The sequence below is a fragment of the Streptopelia decaocto genome (genome assembly GCF_964273445.1).
Source record: "Streptopelia decaocto genome assembly, chromosome: 1".
Taxonomy (NCBI): Eukaryota; Metazoa; Chordata; class Aves; order Columbiformes; family Columbidae; genus Streptopelia; species Streptopelia decaocto.
Window position 1 is genome coordinate 52,287,348 of NC_138663.1, and position 25,801 is coordinate 52,313,148.

Genomic DNA, 25,801 nt, shown 5'->3' on the forward strand with positions numbered 1-25,801 from the left:
GAGGAAGCGGAACTTGCCACCCAAAGTTAAAATTTCACTTTGAACCATGTGAACCTTTTGAGTCACATACATACAACGATATAAATATCTCAGAACATTCACTGTTTTTCAAAAAGAAAAAAAAAAGACAAGTCATAAGGCGTTTCCTTACTTGTGATGACTTTTTTCTCCACAGCCACAGAGGAATCCAAGCCTTTAACTGTCCTCAACTGAAAAAAGTATTCTGTCCCAGGGGCCAGATTTTTCACTACAGCTCTGCTGTCGTAAACTGTTCTGGTAAGCAGCTTTTCATTATTCACGAGATAATATGAAAGCTATGGAAGAAAAATAATTTCTTATATCAGACTATTTCACATCATAAAAGTAATGTTGAGAGATTCAAACTACCTGTTTATATAAAAATATTTCTGATGTTTTCCATATTTTAAAGAAAAAAAGAAATGTCAGGGGTATAGCTTAAGCTTTATATTATGTTCTACAAGATTGATCCACTACTTACTTTAAGATTCCTTAATAGCCCAGTGGTGAAAGCAGTGACTTTAATCTTTAAAAGTAGATGAAGGAAGCAAAGTTAAGTCATGCCTTACAGGTGACACGTTCTTGCTCTTGGAAGAAAGATAATGAAATGTACTCCGACTGCTCAGTCACACAACTGTACTGATGAGCCATACAATTAACTACAAGACAGAATGAGAATAGCCGAGGGGTAGAAGACGAGCCTAAGGATTAATCAACAGTGTGAGGTTGTTTTTTTTTTAATTCTAAAATGGAGACACTTCTGAAATCTCTGTCCATTTCTGGCAAAGGAAAAAAAATAATCAGACAAAACAAACCAACAAACACCCAGAGGTGAGATTCTGAAAAGAGCCCCAAGGCATAAGCCACTCAACTCCACTCCTTGCTAACCTTGAAAACTCACTTGTGTAGAGCCACTGCAGAGAATAAAAGTGCTGGAGATACCAAGTAATTGAAATTCGGGCACTTAAATCCTAGAAGCTGTGAGGATTCCTTCTGATCTCCCAGACAACTCTAAGGTGAGAAAAACATTTCCTGAGATAGTCCTTTCTGTGGACACAGAAAGCTGCAACTGCAGCTTGTTTCGTGTCTGCATTAGTGACAGGCAAGATGCATGTTGTGTCTGCCCTGCAGAGGATGCTCTGGAGAAGCATCTCCAGCATATGCACATGGGTTCCTCAGTTAGTACTAAGAGATTGAGAAGGTTTGCAGCTGCTGATATCAGTGTGTCCTGTCCTGCCTCCTGTTGTTTCCTCCAACAAAAAAGGTATATTCAACACATGGTAGTGACCTGAAAGCACTTTGGTTCAGCTGCTATTCATTTGGGTGAGAATGATCCAGTTGCCCTCTGTATATTTTACCAGCACAGTACCTGTTAATACACACTAAATCTTGGAGGCTGTCATCACCTTATTAGAATTACAGCACTGCAAAACGCTAGAAGCAAAGCTATAGATTAAAGATTTACCTCTAGTATAAACAAGTTAGGAAAATACCTTTTGTGCACTCTTTGCTCTACAAACTACAATATATTGCATAGAAAGTTGGTGAGCTGGGATAATTAATTTTAAATGATTAGTAAAATGATCCCTTTTATGCAGGTGCACCTTACTAAGCAACCAGTCTACTGAAGCCTTTCTCATTAAAGATTTAAAGATAAGCTCATTTATTCAGACAAAGCACTGTCTAATGTGCCTGCTTGCTCTGAGATGCTGAACAATAATACTGTGCCATAAAGATCAATATTACAGATGACAGTTACTTTCCACAGGATGGTAAAAATAACCTGACCACATACAAAAGTAGATTTGAATTGATTCAAAACATGAACATGAGATCTTATTTAATTTTGAAATTTATAAAAATACTCCAGGCTACATCAGCAAATTGTGCTGTGCAAGGTGAACTGGCTACTCTCATTTATTCAGATCAATGAAGTTTTACACTAATGAAGGAGCAAGAAATGTCAAGAAACTATACTAATACACAGATTTCTAGTTTTAGGTAAGGATATAATTGAAGTCATGGGGATGTCATCGGATGCAGTAATATTGAGGTATAAACAGTGCAAGGCCATTCAAGCAAAGTACTTTTTCATATGGTAGTGCTACATACTAAAGAATATCATAGTGAAGTAAGTCCACCATACAGGACCGTACCTTGAAATCTTTATTGATTCAAATGACATGTTTAAAGAACAGATTACTGCCACCATTTTATTGACTGCATGACCGTGTTCATACAGTGACTGCAAAATGCAAGGGATAATACAAAGCAGACTGAAAAAGACAGGATACAAAGGAGAGAATGGTTGAATGTCATAGTGAAACAGGATCCACAAAGTATTTAGATGTGACAGCAGATTGTTTCTGAGCAGAGAACTGAACGAATAGAAATAACTCTGGATTTTGTGCCAAATGTTGCAAAGAATATTATTTGAACCACAAATGGTGAAGAGCCACTCTGTAATACCAACCCTGAAGTATTAGGACTCAGCTTCTTTGTAAGCATGAAAAGTCCAGCACAGTGACATTTAATTAGAACAGGAGAAATACTTAAAAATTATCAAGCAAATTGAAAGAAATCATGAGCAGCACCCAAAAGCTTTATGGTATGAAAAACACTGAAATGCAACTTTAATACATAAAACACCACTCAAAAAGTTTGTAGAGGGAATGTAGAAATAGCAAAACCATTTGAACAGTAAAGAGAGTTACTTTAACAAAATATATCCTTAAAAACTGGACATCATGTCAAAACAAGAAAAATAAAAACTATGAATTTACCTAATTCATGCAAGCTAAATTAAGAAACACAGGGAAGCAGGAAGAAGCAGAAAGACGGGCCAGCAGGCCAAAAGATACTGACGAGTGACTCGACAATGGTATAACAAGTAATGAAAACAATAATTTAAACATACAATAAGCTTATCTGGGCGTTGGGGAGGCAAGTAGCTGACCAAAGTACAAAGGGAGAACCCAATATAGGGACACCCATATGAGAAATAGTAACTAAATCTTTTGTTTCTGTGGTCAAGAATGTTTCCACACCAGAAAACAGTCACTCTTTTTCTTCTGTATGTCCAGTTTCAATCTATCACTCAGGAAATCCCTAAATTGCTTAGTGCCCAAGATATGGGAGTTATCTAATGTTTGCAGTTCTGACTTTTATATTGCTACATTAAAAAAAAAAAAAAGTTTTATTCTGGGAATTTCTAAACAAAAAGTTAGATCCTTCTATCTAGGATGGGGGTTTTTTTGCCTTTTAATTAAATTAATTTGTATTACAAATTTGAAAAAACTAAGAAAAAAATATTACATTGCAGTTCCATTCAGCCATTGACCTACAGGTCAATCTTTATTATTGCATACTAGATGAAAAATGAGTTTTTGAAAACTTTTAAAAGTCTAATTTTATAACACTTAAAAAAAAATCTTGTGTACTATGAAGCATGTATTTAGCTGATCTTCTCCCATAGCAGTATTTCCCTCCCATACTTGTGTGGGTTATAAGTACAAATATAAGTACATACAGGATGATAATTTCATTGATAAATTAAAAAAAAAATGATATAAAGGATTGCACTGGTTTCTTCCCATTCTTATCTCACCTGAAACATATCATATCCTCCTCTTGGTAGTTTCCAGGAAAAATAGACTGTATTTTCCTCTTGCCCAAACACCTGTAAATCTGATGGTGGATCAGGATCTGTGGTAAAGATAGGAGTGGGTGCAAAATTTATTATCAAAATAATCTGTATTAATTTGAGGAAAATTAACATCTACAGAAGACACTGCTGTATTTCATTATTTTAGACTTCAGTGTAGAAACAGATTTCATTTTGGACTTAAGAAGAATGTAAAATCAATCAAATTCACCTCTACATATTAGCAATAAAATCAGAAATAAAATCACTGTTTATACGTTTTTATGAAAAAGTTCTATCGTGCTAATATTACTGCTGTTGCAGCTACTGGCAGAATCCCATTAACTACAGAGGAAACTTGTTTGTGTTTTAATAGCTTTTATTTACTTGGTAACTTTCAAGGATGTTTAGATTGAAAAGACATATATATTAATTCGGCCATTATTAAGAAACATTGATTTGAGAAGGAATAGCTTTTCTTAGACACCACCTTAAAATGTAACAACTCTAATTATCTGAAGTCATGAAAAGTTACTAATAAACCATGAACCTACAGGTCCTAATCTTGAGGATGGTGGGGCGACTTCTTTTTAATCCATTGATTGTCACAATACTGATTAGGAAATCAGTGCCCGGCAGAAGACTCTCAAATTTGTGCATTCTACAAAGATTAAAGAAAGAGATTGTTTTCTTTAGGATTTTTAAATTGCGTGTATATTCATATGTTAATACCCATAATATGTATTATGGGTATTATTTATACATGATGTGTGTATACATATGTATATGCTGTCAGTGAAAAATGATTTTAGTATGATAAAATCTTAAATAGAATGTGTCACACTATGGTTCACAGCAAGTTCAAGTACTGTAACAGAAAGTCTTAAATTATTAAATATCCAGAACGACACACAGGTTCTACTGGTGCTCAATCCAGTACAGTGTTTTGTTTGCTCCTCTTTGCACAAACACATCTTATGAGATTTGTATTTTGTTAAACAATGTAACTCTTAATCTTTTTTCATGTGCGTAATGTACATCAATTAAAACTTCAAATGCATACCACATATGAGTTACACTGCTACTTATTTTAAATATACAGTGAAACATCTGGTTTGACTTCATGTCAGTTATTTTTAAATGTAGTCTTCATACCTTGCACTAGAAGGTAACATTTTCTCATCATTGAAGACTTTACTGTTTATTGAAATAATGTATCCATCAAACATATTTTGGGCTGTTGGCCAGGTAACAGTTATTGATTCAGAGTCTCTGCTATAGTTCAGATATTCCACAGAGCTTGGTACTGTGTGACAATTAAAAAAAAAAAAAAATGTTACTTTAAAAATACATTTTAAATACATTACTTTATGATAGGGCTCATGTCATCAGAATGGAATAAAAACTCTATATACATGTGGCCAGCCACACAGATAACAAACAGAACTCAGAGGGCTCACAGGAACACAGACAGCACCAAGACTCCTGTCCTGTTTCCCTTTCTGGCTGAGAGAACAGAGGTCCACTAGTGAGAATACTTATATACATGTGTACAAGGGGGCTTCCCAGGTCCAAAAAGGGGACACCCTTGTGCTCTTGCCCTTAGAGATACACAGATGCTATCACACCCAGAGCTGGCCCACTCAACCCCTTGTTCCCAGGCCACTTCACCCACCCACCAGCTCACCTGGCTGGATCTCACTAGCACTCACACATTCAGTCATGTTGTGATCAGTTAAAAGAAAGAATCCTGTCTGCAACTGCTAACCTAAAGATATGTAAATCCTTTCAGTTTTAGGTTGGTCTGCTCATATAATAAAGATAAGACTCGCTTGCGAAACACTTAATCACAAAATACAAACACTGACTTTGCAGCTTTAGACCTTTTGAAGCCCACACAATTATTTGAGTCTTGCTTTAACACGTATCTCAAGACTGTTGAATAAAGTGTCCTTTAGCTTAATGTTGCTCATTATACACTAAAAGGATTATGTAATGCGATATGCAAATGTGTAACCAATTGGCTTTTCAGGACTGCTCCAAGTAGTGATAAGATATTGTATATAATGGCTGTTACTTTTCTTGCTGGCATGCTGGCCAGTGAGAGAACATCATAAAACCAATTTAGTTCTGAACATCTAAGTGTGTTCAAACTTAGCACTGGAATGAGGAACCAAACATTAAAGAGAAGTCTAAGAAAAAAAGATTTTCTGTAATGTTGGTAGCCAGACAGTGTGCAAGGGTCAGTTACTGGATTGTACAGCTGCTTGAGTAGTTATGAAGTTAACTTTGGTAGTTCATTGTACGCTGTAACCATAGTCAAATTCACATTTTTAAAGTACACAAGCAGTTAAAGAATAAGAAAAATAACAATGACAGAGAATAAGGAGAAAATGGTGAAGATTGTTGAATTACTTTCCTCTATTTGAGACAAAAAAAAAGAAACTGTAGATTAAAGCAAGACATATAAATGGAGCAAAGCAAATGCTGAATTTGACAAGACTGTGGTCTCACCTGTCTCTATCTCCTTTGTCACAGAAATGCTGTCTCTGAAACCTTCCTTTTCTGTTCGAATTGTAAAGTTGTACAGCTTACCAGGAGTAAGGTTGGAAAATGTTGCTGTCTCTTGCTTGACCTTCTGGACCTAGAAAACCGAATACAGCTTTCACAGAATTGCTTGCAAAATTCAGTTATATTATGTAAATTGTACCTCCATCTATTCTAATACGAGACATAGCTTTTAATTTAACCTCTGATTCCTGCATTGCCTACACACAAGTGGTCTTTTAAAAAGCATACCCTGAAAGCATTTGCACAATTTATACATGTGACTTCGTATTGATGAAAATCTCCATCAGCACGGTCCCAAGCAATCTGTATTGAAGTGTCTGTAATGTCACCTTCTCGTACATTGAGTGGAGCTGCCAGACCTACAGAAGAACATAAAAGACATTACTGTTCAGTCCAACACTTTTTATATCTCCTGTGGAGACATAAATGTGAATACAATCAGTAAAACAAATAGAGGGCAAAATCTCATCTCAGGTGCGTGCAAACACATGGACATTCCAAAATAGGAAAATGGAGAAAGAACAAATAGATAATATTGCCGCTATTCAAAGAAAATTGCTTTCTTGCTTATCTTAAAATCACATGGGACTGAACATATATTTCTCCCTGAGGACAGAGCTGGCACTTCTAGGAAGAAAAAAATCTTCCAGAATGAAGCTAATCCCTCCAATACCATCATCATAGGGTTCCAAATGTACCTGAGTTTTGTCAAACAGCTCAGCAAAACTGGGGAGACCAGGCAAGACAAATACACTTTCTGCCTACTTAGTATAACCCTGTATGACAAAATGCATATCATATTATAGAGGACCTTCTATTCTTCTCTGCATCTCTTTCATCCCCACTACAGTTGTTTCTGGCTGGAACAGACCAAAATTTACACTTTTTCTAATAAAAACTGTATACAGGTGAGGGGTTAGTGGGTATGGGGTTCTTTTTTTCTTCCAAGCTTTTGATCCTCAGAAGAGACAGACCAAAACTAAGTTTTCTAAGGTACTTTCACAGTAAATTTAGGAAATGCTTTCATAAAATCAAAACCCAAGTTCTTATTAAAACCTTATTTAAAGAAAAAGCAGCTTTCAAAGTTTTCACTATTTGGGGAAGAATTTTCCTGTCTTGTCCTCATTGTCAACTTCTTTCTTCCTTGCTTTTTTTTATCCTTTCTTATTTTTTTCTTTTATAACATTTCTACTCTGAGAGAAACAAAGTAGAAAAGAATTTCAAAGAAAAATGATAAAGCATGAAAATAAAAGCTTCTGGAAGTATAACTAGGATAAGTATAGGAAGTATAGGAAGTATAACTATCATAAATAATAGGAAAATCAAAACACTGACTTTTAGCTGGTATTTTTAAACATTTTTTAATCTATATTAAGTACCTTTTTTTAAAGCCTTGCTAGAAGGAGTACCCCTGCCATAATACTTTTTAAAATGTCTTTGTTATTGAAGTTATTATCTTGAAAAATGGGAACTTCAATGCTGTCATTATTTGCTCAAAGATGCACTGGGAGGAATAAAATTACTGATTTCAAATAGAGAAATAATTTCATGGATATTCATCTTCTTGAGTAGAATAAACAGTATAAATGTGGTTTCTTTCCCACAAGGACAAAAATTTAATACTGCCTAAATTCCAGAAATACTTGTTAGACGTTTTTATAGACTTGATATAAAAAACAAAAAATGACACAGTTTAGAAGGTTTAGAAACTATAAGGGATAGTTACAGTCTTGCTTAAAAGTCAGCTAGTGTTAGTATAATTATCAATTTCTTACACACGTATATCAAGATTATTTTTAAATAGCCTGCTTTTCTACTGCACTGAAATCAAGTTAAAAGGCTTTACAAATCAATTAAATATGGTGCAATTTTATAGGAATAAACTTGAAATACTCACATGTTTTTACACCCGATACATGGTAAAAGGAGCTCAACATTGTTCCACTTTTTGTGGAGATACAGAAATCATATTCTGTTCCTGCAGTAAGGTTTTCAATTGTTATTTTACCATCACTTTTTAAAACGAATGTCGCATTAGGTCCTCCTTTACTTGCAACATATATGCCATCAAATACTCCAATATCCGGCATGCGAACAAATAACACCACTGCATCGCTATAAAGCATGTAAGGGACTACAATTTGAACAGGTTTTGGCTCTAAAAGAAGAAGAAAAAAAATTGTCACATGTTAAAATTGTCGAAAATAAATTCAGGGAAAACCGCACAATAAATCTGAAGCAACTGCCCTGAGAAATATGCTTCCCCGGTGCAAACAAATAGCTACCATAAAACACGTCATCGCTCAGAAACCGTAACAACTAGATCTTTTTAGGTGCTTAGTACTGGAATCCTAAGAGCATTTGACAAATGATTTAGGAATCATAGCAAGTTAGCTTTCCAAAGATATCAGTGAATTACCTTTTTAGCTACAACAGCACCAAGATTGCAAGTCAAGATAGTTGAAAAAATATACAGAAAGATACATCTGGACAGGGAGACGAGCATGGAGAATGAGATACATTTGATGGATGCAATATTGGTGCATTTCATATTCTTACAGCTGGATCTGACAGCTGTGAAAAATCCTATCTAGAATTTTGTGTCATCTGTGTCTTGAATGAGGTATTACATCTAATCCTATATAAAAAATTCTGAAAAAGACTAAGTCTGCTACCCTCCAAAATACTGTAATCATCCAGAAAAAATGACAACGCAGCATTTCACATATCTATAACCTGACAGCTGCAGCCTTTATATACCACATGTAGATGTGAATCCTGCCCATTCCTTTCACATATGCAAAAACTGCACAGTGTGCCAAAAGCATTTCAACATCTTGGTAAACTATGACTAACAGGAAAGACCCTTCAATAAACAATGTAAAGCTTTTATCTTTCAGCTACTACTGCTTCTAACTCTTAAAAATTTTTCCCAACACCCTCTCACCAATACCAGGGCAATTTCTCTCTCACACTTCACAGAACAACTAATGCATCTCCAAAAACAAACAGCCTGTTTCAACCATTCCAATATTTTGTTATTTCACTGCAATCAGTGATTCAGTTCATTTCTTCTGTCAGTGGGAGCAGGATTCCTTACTGTGGTCCTCCCCACAGTTAAACAATATTCAGCACTACCAATGTTTTTTCCCAAGGCTCCACTTCTTTAGAAGTTACCAGCATCTGCTTTGCTGTTAACAATTAGGATTGGTTCGGTACATTTCACATTGTAGTTTTGATCTTTGGCTACTAAGCAAATTGACTTGTTCTACCAAATCTGTTAGATGATAGTAATGATAATGAGACGGATGTTGTGTGTATTTTAATCTGTAGTCTCCACAGTTAAAAGATATCTTACTTAAAGTGCATTGAATGGTCTTCAGTTCACTCATATTTCCATTATTTACACTTGCCACTGCTATTTCATAAGCCATTCCAGGAATTAGGAGATCAATCTTAAATTCTTCTGTATTGCTTACTAAAAACTTCATGGTGTCACCGATGTCTGCAGTCGGCTTCACCTGAATGAAGGATTCCTGACCCTCTTGTGGCAGCTTCCAGTGGAGCACGACACTCTCTTCTTGTACATCCTCTGGGTGAATGTAAACGGCTGTAGGTGGACTGACAGCTTGATCAGAGAAAAATATGTCAGTATAGAACCACAGACCAAACTTACTACTAAGCACTTCCCAAAGTTGACTTTTGGTTTATTTTTTCTTCTAAAAATTTCATTTGTTTAAAACTGCTAATCCATTTAATTATTTCTTAAAATAGTTTGCAGACAACTACCTGTTACAGGCCGATTCTGCTTTCTGTTTTTTCAAAACAAATAGGAACTTATTTTACAATTATACCCTGTTCCATTGGATATATACAGATTAACAAAGATGACACAATCTGAGTCACAGTATCTGTGATCAGAAAAACAAATTAATCTGTCTTTACCTACATAATTTGAGACATCATGGTAATGTTTCTACTTTGCTGAAATTAAATATACAAACCATAAATATTTATCAAATAGGATGTTGCTTCTCTAGCACGTATTAATGTGCTGTAAGTAAGTGAGTGAGTAAATAAATAAGGGGATAGGTAAATTCACCCTTTTAGAAGGTTCTGAAGGTTAGAATCAGTCAACAGAGAATATAGAAAAGAATCCCTCTGACTTTCCCCCAGTACATCTCAACAAACAGCAATCTGTACATGGCCTTAAAAATACTTTTGTGCCTTGTATTTTCAATTTAAACTCTCTCTAGTGAAATAAAGCCTCCAGAAAATGGATACATCACCTGTTGTGATTAATATAGGCTTCTCATGGCAGCTTAGAGTTCCTTTTTCTGCTACATTCTGTAAATATACATGATACTGATGATAAGGTTTTACATTTCCTATTACTATTGAAGTCTTGCTTTTTTCAACCGGCAACTGTTCCCAAATGTTGGTTTCGGTATCCAAAATATTGACGAGGTAGTAATGAAAATAAACACTGGATGAATGCTGTGGAGGCTTCCACTTCAAATGTATTTCTGCAGATGAAACATATGTAGCCTCTAACTTCTGGGAGTGCAACGGTCCTATAGATTAAGATTAGGAATAGAAATAGGATAATAGCTTCTGATATCTTTTACCAATAACTAATTTTTTTTTATTTTTCCCAAATACAGCCTGAAAAGCTAAAAGTACACACTGACATAAATGCTAAATAATGTTAGAGCGAATTAAACAAATCAACTTTGCTGTACATTTGTTATAACATTGATCCGCAGGGGTATATTCTCACTATCTAACTGAGGTTTTCCTAATCACTCGGTTCTTTATGAAGAACTCAGTCTCCTCACTTAGGTCCTCTCTCTTGTATGTCAGTCAGATCAGAAACATTATCAAAGATAAATGGTATGAATTACCCATGATGGTTAAAACCTGGCCCTAATGAACTAATAGGCAAAGTCTACTGAATTTCAGAAAGTATAAGTGTTCTATGCACACTATTTTTATCAAACATTTCAAAACAGTTCTTCATTATGTCTCCTACATCTCTTCCAACAATTCGGTCACCAGTCTAATAATCAGTGAATCATCCTATTTTTCGTTGCCTGGACAATCAGGTTTCTGTAGATAGCAATGTTGCAGCTGAGAAGCTGATTTCTGAGGAAAAACACATTTGCTTATCATAGGAGAAAGCAGGAATATCTTCCCTCCATCATAGAGGTAAGTTGCATTACAGGGTCTTACATAAAGAAAAGAAATCATCATATTAGGAAGCAGAGAAGCTGGTATGCGCAAGCGATGGAAAGACTTTCAAGTGCACTAAAGCAGCCCAGGGGAAGAAGTGCTGCACTCTACAAAATGTGTTTGCTGAAGAAAAGGAATAGTTCTTTCCCCTAAAGAAAAACCTGTATTTTGTTCTGACCTTAAAAAGATGGACCTCTGTCTCATATTTGGATTGCCTTGCCAGAATTGGTTAAAATACTAGGGTAGTATCTTTTCTTTAACTTTTGCAAATCTGGATATTTTCCCAGTACCACAGAAATAGGAACCTGAAGAAAATCTGCATGTAAAGTTGTGCCCACGAGCTTATTTTCCCTTGAGGACATGTCCATTTGATCACCTTTAGATGCAAAGGTATCTTTCATCAGTATCAACTGGCCGGCTTCGTTTGGCTTCATTCAGCTAGATTTTACTAGAACACAAGTTAATCAGCTCATGAATTTTTCTTATGTCCTATTGTATAATGCAGTAGGTCAAAACACAGTGTATTTTTAAACCGTGAAGCTTGTCTTAATCTTTACTGCAGATATCTAGGGATATCATTATTTATTCCCACAAATCTTTTACTTCAGATTAGAATGTAGGTTTCTGCATTTCATCAGCATGGCCAAAAAATACCTTACTGCTACTCTGACATCCAGCTTTCCCTACGGACATCAGTACGAATCCTGTGAGTAAAATAACGGTAAGAATAAGCTTCTAAAATATACTTCACAGAAACAGAATCTGTAGCTGGCTTTCTGCTTGTGGCCACCAGAAACTGCTGAACTTTTCCTCATCAATCCCAATAAAGCATTTTAGCACAAAAGCAAAATTAAGACATTGGAATCCACCATAACAACTGGTCTCTCCTGGATTCAGAATTCATGTTCAGAGTTATTTATATTTTCAGACAATATCAGCAAATGGCATAGGGCAATTAAAGGAAAAACATTAAAAAAATGTATGATTATCTGGTTATTACTGCTATTTCTTTTTGGGACTTACTTGTTTCTACCTTCAGAATTGGACTTAAGATAGTCTGTGCCCCTTCTTGGTTCCTTGCTGCTAATAAAAAGCTATAGCAAAGGCCAGAAGACAACTGCACAACTTTTATTTGAGTTGTATTCACAGGCAAGCTCAGAATGTATGGTTTCCACTGATCAAAATAGTATTTAATTATAAGTGCAAAGCCTGACTTAAGCCATATGTCCATATCACTCCATGTAAATACAGCTTCAGTTGTCTTGACATCATGCACACTAAATGTGAAGTTTTCTGGTACCAGAGGTACTGAAAAAGAACACCAAGAATGAAAAAAAATAATTGAAAAGAATGAAAAACTTTTTATATTTTTATCTTCAAAGATAAACATAATTGGAGATAAGAAAGATAATTACATTCATATTCACAAATATATGGTAGCTGTATATAGCAGAAAAATCCTGTGAAGAAATAGCCTGGACCAGTGGGATCTCTCTGAAGGGCATAGCAGTCAGTCTCATTTTCTGGTATCATTGACAAAGTTGAGATACCAGCCTTTAGAAGATAAGGAGATCCATCTGTCCACAAGAGATGACCTTCTTCCTGCATTGAAAAAAAAAAAAAAAAAAAAGAAAAAGTGAGTAAAAATTCTATGTTTTTTTACATTGTATTGATGAATTATGAAGGCTTTTGTCATGGCAAGCATATCTTCTAAACATCCAAAATATACATAATTTATACAAGTTATTTATACATTAACATTTTGAATGCAGTAAATATTTCAGTGTAAATTTCTATCCCTTCTACTACAAGAGATTACAAGGTAATAATATGATATAGCATAGCATAGCATAGCATAGCATAGCATAGCATAGCATAGCATAGCATAGCATAGCATAGCATAGCATAGCATAATATCAGCAACAAAAGGCTAATGTAGAGTGTCTGAGTATTACAAACAGTCCTTTAAGAAAAACTACTAGTCAAATAATCTTATAAAAATGAATGGATAAAAACATCCATAAAAATTTTATTCACTGAAGAAAAAAAAATAATCTGTCAAAAATATTCATAAATTCAGTCTGAAAGGAAAACTAGTTTAGCTGAATACAATGCAGGGCTCGATTCACAATCCGTTGAGGAGGTGCCATCTTTTCCTCTTTCTCCCGTGGGCCGGTAGCTCAGCAGTTGGGACACTGACTCACATCTGTCTCCAAGTTTCTAACCTTTGAGGTACTTCGGTTTCCCCAGCAGAGCCCTACAAATATGAGACTGGGGCAGTGTGATATTTGGAAGGAAAAATGCTTGTAGAACATGCTCACAGCACTGCAATGCAGACTCCTCTAGTGGGAGACCGTTTTCAGGCTGCACTGCACTAACATACACGAACATCTACAGGGATTAATAAAAACCTAACATATTTATTCACGACACTGGAGCACTCTCAGGAGTGACACTAGCATAAGTGCCTACAGGCACAGCAAGTCTGCAATGCTGAAGTCTAAGTAAATGGTTCAAATCTGAAAAAGAAAGCAAAACCAATGGAATCTGTATTTCCTTACTTCAGATTTAAAACAAATCCTGCGGTTCCTAGCATATGCCCCATGATCTTTGAACTCCTGGGATAAGTACAATTTTGTGACAGCAAATAAGAACCATGACACTTAGAAGGATTGTAACATGTTCATATGGTACTTGAACAAGCTAATAAAAATATTAGGAAAGAGGTACTTGAAAAACAAGCATTTTTTTATTATTCATTGCTACTCTTAAAACAAGGTTCTCGTCTAGTTCATTTAACTGACTGTACTCCCACAGCCATAAAAATGCATGTAATGATTAAACAGTTGACTAACAGATTCCAAACTGGCAATTAACTCTTTTCTGGGTAATGAGAGTTTAGGAAAAAAACAAAAAAAAAGTTTATTTTTACTGGTTTTCAAAGCATTTCTTTTAAAATTAATTTGACCAAAACTATAATAAAAATAAATTTTGGAGTGCAGGTTATCCAAACTGAAAAACACTGGTTATCCCCCTACCTTCTGCTACTTACCACAAAAGACGTTTTCACTAGGTCTAATCACAGGACGACTGGATCCCACGTTTCTGGTAAAGTGTCTCCGTCTTTCAGAGAGCTTTCCAAATACTTATATTTATCTCTCTAGCTGTTTCCAAATCACATGCCACACCACAGTGACTCAATAAAAGCAGAGCTGCCATTAAGAACCCTCATATCCCAAATGTGATGAACAGGAAACTTTTTACAAGAAATATCTCGCTATCGTTCCTTCTGCCACTGGTCTATCCATCATCCAGCCATACTGGACAGACCTTGCCAAGCTCAACACTCAGTAGATGAGACCCACATCAAAACCGAGAAAGCCAGACCCAGACTTTGATAGCCAAAGTGAGTAACATATGTAAAGATTTAAAATCTGGCAATGCAGCACCACCTGCAGGCCAAACAATATCCATGTGAAGTACTCACAAAAAAAGAAAATTAAACACGTTATGTATAAACTGTGTTGTTTTTTTTTCCTCAGCTTTGGCTTGCTAAATATTTTCAGTATTTCTAAATATGAAGAAATCATGATTCCTCTTACAGCTACTAAAATCTACACACATCCCCCCACACACACACACAAAAAAAAAAAAACACAACCAAAAAACCCTATTTATGGTGTGGAAATGTTTATTCCAACAAATTGGGTTCTGTATTTCCAAACTCTCCCACTTCCATATATGCAACAGCAAAGTAGAAAATATAAACTCACCTTTAGGTCATTAAGGCCCGTCCATAACATGATTATTTGACTAATTGTCTGGAGGTAAGACAAAATAAAACCATGTTCTTCTTTATTCCCTATGTCAAGAAGATGTGCCCCTTGTGAAGACGTTTCACAGGTTTGTTGTGCTGCCTTCCAGGGCTTGCTGTCCTGAGCCATGCGATAGCAGCTGCTTTGGAATGCCACCCAGCCTGGGGAACAGGTGCCTACAGGGGAACAAGGACAGGATTTTAAAGATGCTCCATAACATTTACAGCAGTGGTACAGTTCTAGATTTTTTTATAATTACATGGGCATTTGATGATCACAGCATTAATTAATTCATTATTGACCCCCTTCCCCTCCAAAAAAAAAACCAAACCCATCAGTCATGAATCAACTCTCCTTCAAAATCCTGAGTGTCTTAAAAAATCTGATTGACTGAATTAAAAGAGTACTCACTACCACCCAATGAAAAAATGATAACAATAATAATTTTTATCCTATTCTTGGGAAAAAAAATAATTCTTTAAGCTAAGTTCCTGCTAGTTTTTAGTTTAGTTTAGTTTTGTTTTGTTTTTTTAATTTTGGAACAATTATATCATTTAATTTGAACTTATGTCATCCCTTCTTCTGTGTTTCTAATTTAAAAAAATTTAAGTTGCATTATCAGAGTAGTACATTTAAAGTGATGAAGTTACATAATCAAGCCCTAAAATCCTCAGAATGCCTCCTGCAAAGCACTTCTAACAAAACAGCGCAGCTGGCTTAGCCATTCAGCAGTACAAACCCATCACTGGGCTGGCATAAAGTGTTCCAAATCCTTAGCAACTTCAGGATTTTCCCTGCCTTTTCATTGAAACTATATAGCAAATTTAATCCATACACTCAAAAAATTACAATGCCAAACCTCAACGTTCAATTGACTATTTTAGACTGCAAAATGTGTAGTTAGCTTACGATGTATGCACATACAAATTTGAATTCTTGCTCCTAAAAATACTAAGAAATACTAATTAGAAATAACCTTCCTATGTCATTAGCATTCAACTCCTTCAGCTTTCTGGAAATGAAACAATCCACATCTATTAAAAATTGTAAAATGGAATACAGGCTTTTTACAATTTACTTTTAACTCTTCTAGAAAATTTGCAGTGTTTCCTTGCATTCACTGTGACAACAACAAACTCTAACATATACCTGTTTCAACTTGTACATCCAGTGCTTGAGACACATTTATTAATTCCTGATGCAGTTGTTCAAATATAAACTTAAATGTATATAAAGTGGCAGGTGTCAAATTACTCCATACAAAGAATCCACTGGGTTGTTTTATATTCTGAGAAGTATCATTCAGTGAAACTGAAACTGAAAATTCTTTAGCCATTGTACTCCAATTAAATGACACTGTAGTAGCTGTCACAAATGTTTTGATGTCATTTTCTGAAATGCCACCTAGTAGACCAAGAAAAAACAAATACCACAACAGAATAATTAGCTCACAGTTTTATTGCAGCACCTTTTTTTTTTTTTAGTTTTAAGAAGTGATGCAGGATACACACAGTGGGCAAAGAAAGGTAGTGTGAAAACAGAAAATGTCTTACTGAGCAAATAGGAAAGCCGTGTTCTTTTTTATTGTCATGGTATGTAAAATTATGTCTGAAGCAACCAGAAATAAAAGTAAAGTGCACAGTTTAAGGAGTACTGTAAAAGTACATACTTTGCTAGAATATCAGTTAAGTAATTGATGTCAGGTACAGTAGCACATTAGTAGTATAACCTGAATTATTTCCAATAGCTTGCTAAACATACTAACTTTCAGCAGAGTGGACAGCTGCTGCAATGTTTTCAACTTACTATGTATTTTTCCCAATGATGTTGTTTGTATTCAGATCCAAGACTGTATTCCAAAGCTAATATGAGCTTATAATGTGTACAAAGGTAATACTAGAAACTATCCTAAAGCAAGTAAGAAAATTAAGATTAGAAAGCCCTTTCATTCTAGTAATCAGTGGGACCTGTGATCCTGAACAGATTTACAGTTATAAATGATTTTTTTATAAGTTCAGTGGCTAGACCCACAAATTCTTATACTAAAGTCTGCCCCATTTAATCACAATACTAAGATCTTCATGTGACTCATTAACCCTTTTTAAAGAGGGGCTGTCATAAAGTGGAAATAGAAATATTTAATATTGAACCAATATATTTAATATATGTAAGGCAAATAACCACAATCCTACGTTGAAATTGCCAGGCCGCAAGGAACTTTCTCAATGGTCCTCTTTTATAAATCTCTTCTAAAATTACTGTAGTATAGCAGACCCTGTAACCTTTAAAAATCCCCCAAACTTTTACAACAGTCCCAAACTGGGGCACAGTTTTATTAACCAAACAAGTTATATAAAATTATTCCTTCTGCTCTTCATGGTTGAAAATATACACTGATGCAAAGTTTCTAAATACATTATTAAGCTCAACATTTCAATACCCACTTTTTAATCTTCAGTATTAGATTAACTATGATGATACCAAAATATTTTTGTACTACACTACTTACGTGTCTTAAATGATTTCACACTTATGATTTGGCCGCTTTTTATGGATTCTATTGTAATATCATACTTCTTATTTTCCTCAAGCAGAACTGTAGTACTGACAGGTTTCTGTTCAAATTTAGAAATGTTTCTTACATTCTGCAAGTTAAAAGAATTTCTGGACATAGTGAAAGTAATAAAAATACAATTCATAAATTATCTACAAAGTTTTTTAAAGGGTATATATTGCAGCATGTCAAACTTAGGGATGTGGTTAAACTGCAAAATACCTAATGTTTTAGAAATCAAACTATTATCAAACATCTTCATATTAAAATCACCATATTTTCTTTAAGTTCCTGTACATCATGTGCTTGACAATGCCCTCCCACAGATATCTACTGGATAAGTTAATGTCCTCCTCCAAACCACAGCACTTTGAAGAACTTGCATATTCTGTCTATCCTTATTCAACCAGAGTACCCAACAGTCTTTTAGGTCCAGCTGGCTTCAATAAGACTTTGTAAGAGTGCACATAAACGACATGAATTACAGAATTCAGCACGATTTTTCAAAACTCCCTCTTTAATTGCTATTTTACAGTACTATTTTTTCAAACAAACACACAATGCTATTAACTGCTGGTATGTACAGCTTAAATACATTTGGAGCTACTTACCACTTATGTTGATGAAACTTACTTTTTGACTTAAAGCATCTGCTCTCTGGTACGTTACAATATAATGGTCTGGATCCTTTCCTTTGGGCAATTCAGTCCACTCCACCAAAACTACTCTAGTAGGCTTTTTCATTTGGTCGCAGTCTAGACTTTCTGAACCCTGTAACAGAAACATATAAGAATGCAAATTAGTAGGAAATGCAGAAGACGTACCTCTAACTAAATAATTAAATTCTGTCAGTTTTAACTACTTTTACCTAAAACCTGTCAGCTAGCAACAGTTTTTATATGCATTAGTGTTACCAACCCTAATGTGTAACGCAGAGAGGCTTTGTAATTATTTACAAATAATGCATAGTAGCAATAATCAAGAGCTCCCTGTGACTGCTAGAACAACAAAAAAACAGCCCAAATCACAAGCCATCAAATTTCAAAATACAATGAGAATATCTAAACACTTTCAAAAAAAAAAAAAAACAAGTAGTATCTTTCTTACCTTAAATAAATATTGTAATAAAAACAGGAAAAGAATTGTTTGATCCATAGAGAAATGTTACAGCATCAGTGTCTCTTATTTGAATCACAACAGCTTCAAAATAAAATCATGTTAGGATTCCTAAGGGATAAGAAAAATTAATACACGTATTTATACTTCACAGGGACACAGCATCAGCCAATGGTTTAACCGAGATCTGTGTCCTCACCCTGGCCCTGCCTCTTCCCAGGGCTCATATAGTTTCCTGAGATCAGCAAACAGCTGATCCTTTAACTTCTCTCAACTAGGGATGTGCCTGTTGTTCATTAGTCAACTAAGCCTCCCTCAGTGTAAAAAATGCCATTTTTTTTTAAGTTTTACTGGCAATTACTGGATCAAAATCCGTTGAAATAAGTGTAACCCCTTGCACTTGTCCTCAAGACAGTGGTTGTTTTCCACAGCACACATTTCTAGCCTTCATCACTATTCAAAATAAGCCTGTGGAAAAATTAAGCAGATGTGCAGAACCCATTGATGTGTCTTGCTAGGGTGCTTAAGAGGAATACATCCCAACAGTGAAAGTTTATTATAATCTCTGTTAAATTTGCCCATGAAAAGGCAGGTGCACACCAGTAGAGCACCAGGAACTGCAGGAATAAGTCTAAAATTGCTTACAGAAAATAAAAAATCCTCCTTCTCAATGTAGAAGTGGAAACTATAAATTTCCTAACTGGCACACAATCTGCTTATGAGAGGTGAGGAGAGACCTCGCGTCACTTCCCCAGGGGAGGTTCTGCCGGGCTGCAGCTCAAAGCCGAAGTTTCTCACTAATTTTGCACTCCCTGAGGGGCAGCTCCACTCATCGGGGCTCACCAGGCTGGTCCCGAGGTGGGTGTCACTGTCAAACTACTCCTGCAAAGTTACAGGTCTGGAAAGAAACACCAGCAGGCAAACGGGGTGTCACAGAGCTGAGTGTGCGTGTGAAGAGCTGCGGTGCTTTGTGATGCTGCAACTCCATGGGAGCAGCTCGGCCACCCCATTTTAGTGCTTTGTTATCCAGCTGTACTGGAACATGGGCCCATCTTATTATACATTTGCTACATGCAGTTTCTCAACTCCTTTTACAGGTAACAGTTAACATCTTTGAGGCTTTATATAATATATAAATGTGTGGAAAACACAAAAGTTGCTCCCAGGAGTGCAGGCTCTAATTTCCTTTGAGAAAATGTTTTCCAGTTGGCATGACAGAGTTTCAGAGTACATCTGCAGGAGGTGTTAGTAACAAATGCAATCAAAGCAACTAGCATTAAGTACTGCATTGTAATCCTTTCAACAGACTTTTTTTTTGCAGTCAGGGTTCTACATAGAAAGGGTTAAATCAGATCACTTAGGAATAAAGTTGGTCTCCGAACCCATATAATTGCTCCCCAGTGTGACACCACTTTCCTCACCGATGAGTATCCCTACTGTAAACCACAGATATTTGCCCCAGGAGAGAAATAGTCACTGACATTGTCTTGCTGCTGGAGTCACTGCAAAGATCCTAATCTACCTTCTTGGGGCAGAAATTCTGATTCTCCTTTATCACGCTGTTGGCCTCTGTGGGGAGGTACTTACCACAAAGGTACTGGTGCAAGCGTCTGTAAACAAAGAATAGACAAGAATATGTAACAGTAGGACCACTGATTTATTTACTGAACAAGAACTTGGCTCAGACAAAAGCTTTGGGTGACACCACCTCTGGCTGGGTTTAGAGCAGTGCATTCAGAGTTCAACTTATCTCCATATTTAATTTCCAATACCCTAACCTTCCCCAAATTAACCTCTTTAATAGAAAATTAGTTCTCTGCTGTGCTCTTTGAAAATAGATCCTTTTAATAAGCTGATAAAAAATTTTTACCCATTATTTCCAGATAAAATTATTATAAAATAAATAAAAACTAGTGCCACTGTGTATATGTACCATAAAAAAGTGGGAAACATATTATTCACTTTGTATTTTTTTAGATGTTATCATTGCATAATATATTATTTCATCTTGAGATAATATCTTGTTCTTCAGTGGGTTTTTCCTTATTTTTCATAAAACCTGTATGCAACTGAACTTTGAATTGCGAAATAAGGATCACAGATTTTAATTAGGTCGTTATTTAGAACTTTTAGTAAACAAGGCAAGCTTAATGTCACCAGAAGAATACCATTTCGGAGCTCTTATGTTACCAAGGCTCAAAGACAGATGCAGTAAATCAAAAGCTGCTACAATGAAACGCCTGGTCTCAAAACACTGAGTCAGTCTCTCTCTGAGAAACACATACACATACAGAGAGCACATGGGGGTATCACCTGAATGCTATTTTAGCTATAAATGCCACAAGTTAGCTGCCGCCTATTCAGTTGTTTTACAAAGCAGGCACACTTTTTTTTCTTTTCTTTTTTTCTTTTTCCCCAGAGAACTTTGTAATCACCGAGCACAAAGGGAGGCTTTATTAATGGGGTGATTTTCAAGACAACAGCAGGAGCCCTCTCCTTTTTAATCTTGTTAAATTAAGTGTGCATGGCACATTCCACCTTAATCAAAAGAACACTCCCTAAAACATAACCACTTTTCTTTCAGTCAGCATTTCTAGTGATTAAGTTTTAACATTAAGTATTAGCTTTCTCCGGCATGCAACATCAGTACAGAAGACGCTCATCAAGTTCCACCCATTCTTCGTACAAAAACTGCTTGTGAAAGTAGAAACTACATGTGTAAGACATTTTTTTCAGACTGTCTCTGAGTGAGATTCTCAAATCTCTGACCTTAGGGAATCTTTTGCCTCTGATTTTTATAGGCATATGAGCACTCCATGGGTCAATAGGTAGAATTGTTTTTCAAAATAGGCAAAAAATGGTTAGTATGTGGCTGCTGAGAACTAATCAGTGAATCATATTTGCGGTTGCTAGAGTTCGTTGTTCTTCAGCTCTGAATCTGCCCTTCTCCCCTAAACTGTGATGACTTCTTAACGATAATGGATAGATAATTTTTCATGTTTCCTTTTTTCTATAGGTGGATTGCACAGTCCACCTGGTATTCAAAGAATGGTTAGAGAAATAGAAAGTTTAGTCCACAATGTTACATATAGACCCTCTACATCATAATCTTTCCTCAGTAAAAGCCTTTTTTTTTTCTTTTGCATTAGTGTTAAGTGTTGAAATTTATCCCTCAAAAGATTATTTATGTTCACCTCATGAATGTTTTTTGAAAATACATTCTCCAGAATGCTTGGGAATGTGAACTCCAACCTAATATAGAGAATACAGTACCAATAGACCACTGTAACCACAAAAATCTTCTCTTTGTGTTCTGGCCTTCGTGCTGCTCCTCTACAATCGCTATACTGCTGCGGTTATGTGTTACAACTCATGTTTTGTCCCCTGTACTAGAACACACATCTATGGGATTTTTCCATAGGACACACACCATTTGGACTCAGTGATCTTACAGGTCTTTTCCAACCTAAATGATTCCGTGATTACACCATCAGCATAACATCAAGGTAAATTCTGGAAAAGGATTTGATGGGACAGATCCTGAAAAAATTATTTCAGGTCAATGTTTCTCATGGCCACAGTATTCCTGATTAGTACCCACACATTTATTTGGCAGTGAGTTTTTACACAGAGGTGAACTTCCTTAGTATTTGTCCTTAAATTCTCATAAAAGGAATGACGAAGAAAAAGATGGAAAGAGCTGTACAGAATGAATGCATAATGAAAAGAAAATTATCCAGGCTCTGCAAGCTGAGTTTATCAGCAGTGCAGAAGGTCAAGGGAAAAAAAGTTGAATTTGTATCAGGAAAAATGGGGTGTGAAAGAGATAGGAAAGGAGCCACATCTGAAGCAGGGTTTTGTGACTGCTTGAACACTGTGAACAGCACAGTGACTATTTGTCACCCTGGAGTGTGTTCTGGTAAACACCTCCATGTTGTAGTACATTATGTGGCTTGTAGCTGTGTTCAAACATCACACTTCAGGCCTGATCCTGCTCTCAGGAGAAACTAGTAACAAAGACCTCAGTGCAAATAGCTTTTTCACCAATAGACACTTGCATGTATTTGGGAAGATGTCTGCCTGCAATGTGGAAAAGTAATGAATCATGCAAATGTATTAAATTTAACCTTCAAATTTTACTATACAGATTTGGCTAGCTAAAAATGAGAATATTAGCTGTCTGTATAGCTATACTTTAGGTCTTGGGCTTTATTAATGAAAACACACAGTGGGTGGTTTGAACCCAAAATTAAAAGATGTGCTTCTAATTCTAATTGTGTAGAATCGGTCTTAACAAATGACCTGGTAATAAGGCAAAGGAATTACAAAAGTCAAATATTATAAATAGTGTGGCCAAAGGTTTATTATTTTATAGAGGCATATCCAGTATCAATCTGATTCTAAGTATAGATATCTATTTACGTTAACCCCTAAGATTAAAAAAACCTGCACAGTTTTTTACAGGTAAGCCTTTATATTGTGGAATTCTTTTGTGAGCAGAAGTAGGAGAAGAGAGCAGTGGAAATGTGGGAATGAAGGTGAGGTGTGAGCAGCTGGGACTGGGGAAACTGAGGCAGGACTGCCGCAGGAGGCGAGCGCTCAGTCCAGCACACAGCTTCTCCCCAGCATGGGAGGTTGGGAGAGGCACAAATTCCCAGCCTGTCTCCTAGGGGAGTAGAGATTGTTCTATTCTTAGTTTCAGAGGAGGTAGAAGGGAGGGGACCCTGTGGGTCTTAAAGCTCTTTTAGTCAATAATAAACATACTGATGAATTTTGGTGTTTAACTGGGTTGTTTGAGATGGATCAGCTTTCCCAAGCAGCTCACAAGATGCCTGCGTGAACAGGGTTACAGAGAGCTGGAAGCCGGGGGTTGAGGTGGGAACACAGAGTTGGAGAGAGGTGAGGAAACTGAGACAGAACCGTGAACTGCATCTACTCCCATATTTAAGTCACAGGCAGAAAAATATGTTTGAAGCAGAACAATCCTGCCACATGGCAGGCTCATTGAAATCTTCTCTCCATCACAAGGCCTGCAAGGGCCAGTTCACATTGTATAAAACATCCCACATTGTGCCAGTGTCACCTTCATGGAGGTAAGCAGCATGGAATGTCTGTCCTGAAAATGGTTCGCAAGTTTTAATAGATGTTCACTTTCTGACCAGGCCAAAGCAGCCTGAATTTGAAGTTTAATTGTAAAAAGAAAGGCAATCTTAGGCCTTTTCCAGCTCCACTGAAGATGTGAGATTTAGCTGTAGGTTTCAGGGATGTTCATGACACAGTTCCTACTGACAGTTGCACTTAAAAAAACAAATTGGCTAAGTGGGAAAAGGATCTTTTAATACCATTTTTCCTATTTCAGATTATCACGATGTTAATTTTAAGCGTAAATGCTTTTATAATTTCCAGGTGTAAGATTTTGCATTATCATTCATCTTTAGTGGCACAGGTAAATTAATTGCATCAACACTGATTTATTAATATTATCATTCTGCAAAATAATGTTTATTAATTTCTCTTTGATTATAAATACAGTTCTAAATCTTAGAAAAGCACATTGCTTATAAAAAGTATAGCTGTTCAGACAAAACAGATCCATGTTCAGTTATCATATGGAAAAGTATCATGCAGGATCTTCCTTAAGTAATTTATCAAATGTTAAATTCATTAAGACCTTTTGGGCCAAACTTCCTTGATGCAAATGTAAGATTTCTATCTCTATGTTAATAAATCAAAAGGCCCTAAGAATATATTTTTCTTTTAAAAGTTGTCCTTTTAATTTGCTGAGTACACAACATTTACAGCTATGACTATGATTTAATTTCCATTTCTAGCCTGCATGAAAAGTTTCTGTACACAAATTCCAACAGCAAATTTAAGAGAATATTTTTTGTTCTAGGCCCTAGTATATAACACAACTTGAAATATCTGTTATACAAATAATAAAAATGTGCAAATGAAATATACACTTTCTGAAGATGGCACTTTAGTTTGATTGCTAGGTGATCAGTATTTCTTTATAATGGTTACATATTTTATAGATAATGCAATGGATTGTTCTTTAATTTTTAAATCATCACTATTTTTAAGGAAATGGATGAGTACATGGCTGTCTTCTTAATAAAGACAGATTCACTGTATATGCCATTTTTCTTTATAAGCCATCAAACTGAATACAGCAAACATTTAAAGATTTGTCATACAAAATAGGAAAATAGCCTTGGATTTTCAGGTTTTTTGATTTTATATTGCCTATTTTTCATTGTAAAAACTGGTGTCATAATCCCACCTTTTTGTAATCAAATGATTACAGTTTGAAATAAAAACTGTTTGTCAAAAAGTTCTCAGACTTATAGACAAGAATTTTAATTCTGAAACCATTTCCATTATAAGGAAAATGCTGTCATTTAAACCAGTTTCATTCAGTGAGTTTATAAAGCAAAGCAATCTTCTAAACACAAGCTTAAAATTCTATCCTTAGTTTTTAAGATAAGATTATGTAGTATGTTTAATAAAAGGAACAGTATATTCAGCTTAAGGTGCTGAATTATGGACATTCACAGCCTGACGGAACATGAATAGCTCACCTAAGCCCTTCGAAACATATTTTACCTGGATTTTTTTTTTCCTAGACTTAAAAATTATGAATCCTAAGTTCAGTCAGTAGTCCAAATCTCAAGATTTTAAAAATGCAAACAATTTTTCTATATTTTATAAAAATATACTTAATGCAAATCTTCAATCTGGAAAACAAAGGAAGAAACCCATTGTGAATAGTTAGAATGTGCAGTATCCTTTTTTTTTAATAAAAATACATATATATACATAGTCTTATCCTACACCTAGTAGACAGCC

General features: G+C 35.6%; 1 protein-coding gene across 1 annotated transcript in view; it reads right to left on the reverse strand.

Annotated features, from left to right (window-relative positions):
* The window catches only part of PTPRQ (protein tyrosine phosphatase receptor type Q), a gene marked incomplete at its 5' end in the record, with an annotated part of 130,414 nt that extends 111,426 nt beyond the window's left edge, over window positions 1-18,988 (reverse strand). Inside the window, 16 exons of the mRNA XM_082063008.1 lie at window positions 152-314; window positions 3,626-3,723; window positions 4,216-4,322; window positions 4,817-4,967; window positions 6,176-6,305; window positions 6,461-6,591; window positions 8,130-8,390; window positions 9,591-9,860; window positions 10,522-10,806; window positions 12,488-12,772; window positions 12,880-13,066; window positions 15,238-15,455; window positions 16,429-16,683; window positions 17,789-17,924; window positions 18,467-18,604; window positions 18,941-18,988. Coding sequence (XP_081919134.1) covers window positions 152-314; window positions 3,626-3,723; window positions 4,216-4,322; window positions 4,817-4,967; window positions 6,176-6,305; window positions 6,461-6,591; window positions 8,130-8,390; window positions 9,591-9,860; window positions 10,522-10,806; window positions 12,488-12,772; window positions 12,880-13,066; window positions 15,238-15,455; window positions 16,429-16,683; window positions 17,789-17,924; window positions 18,467-18,604; window positions 18,941-18,988 — 2,863 coding nt within the window. The remainder of the gene's footprint in view (window positions 1-151; window positions 315-3,625; window positions 3,724-4,215; window positions 4,323-4,816; window positions 4,968-6,175; window positions 6,306-6,460; window positions 6,592-8,129; window positions 8,391-9,590; window positions 9,861-10,521; window positions 10,807-12,487; window positions 12,773-12,879; window positions 13,067-15,237; window positions 15,456-16,428; window positions 16,684-17,788; window positions 17,925-18,466; window positions 18,605-18,940) is intronic.
* Between the last annotated feature and the right edge of the window lie 6,813 nt (window positions 18,989-25,801).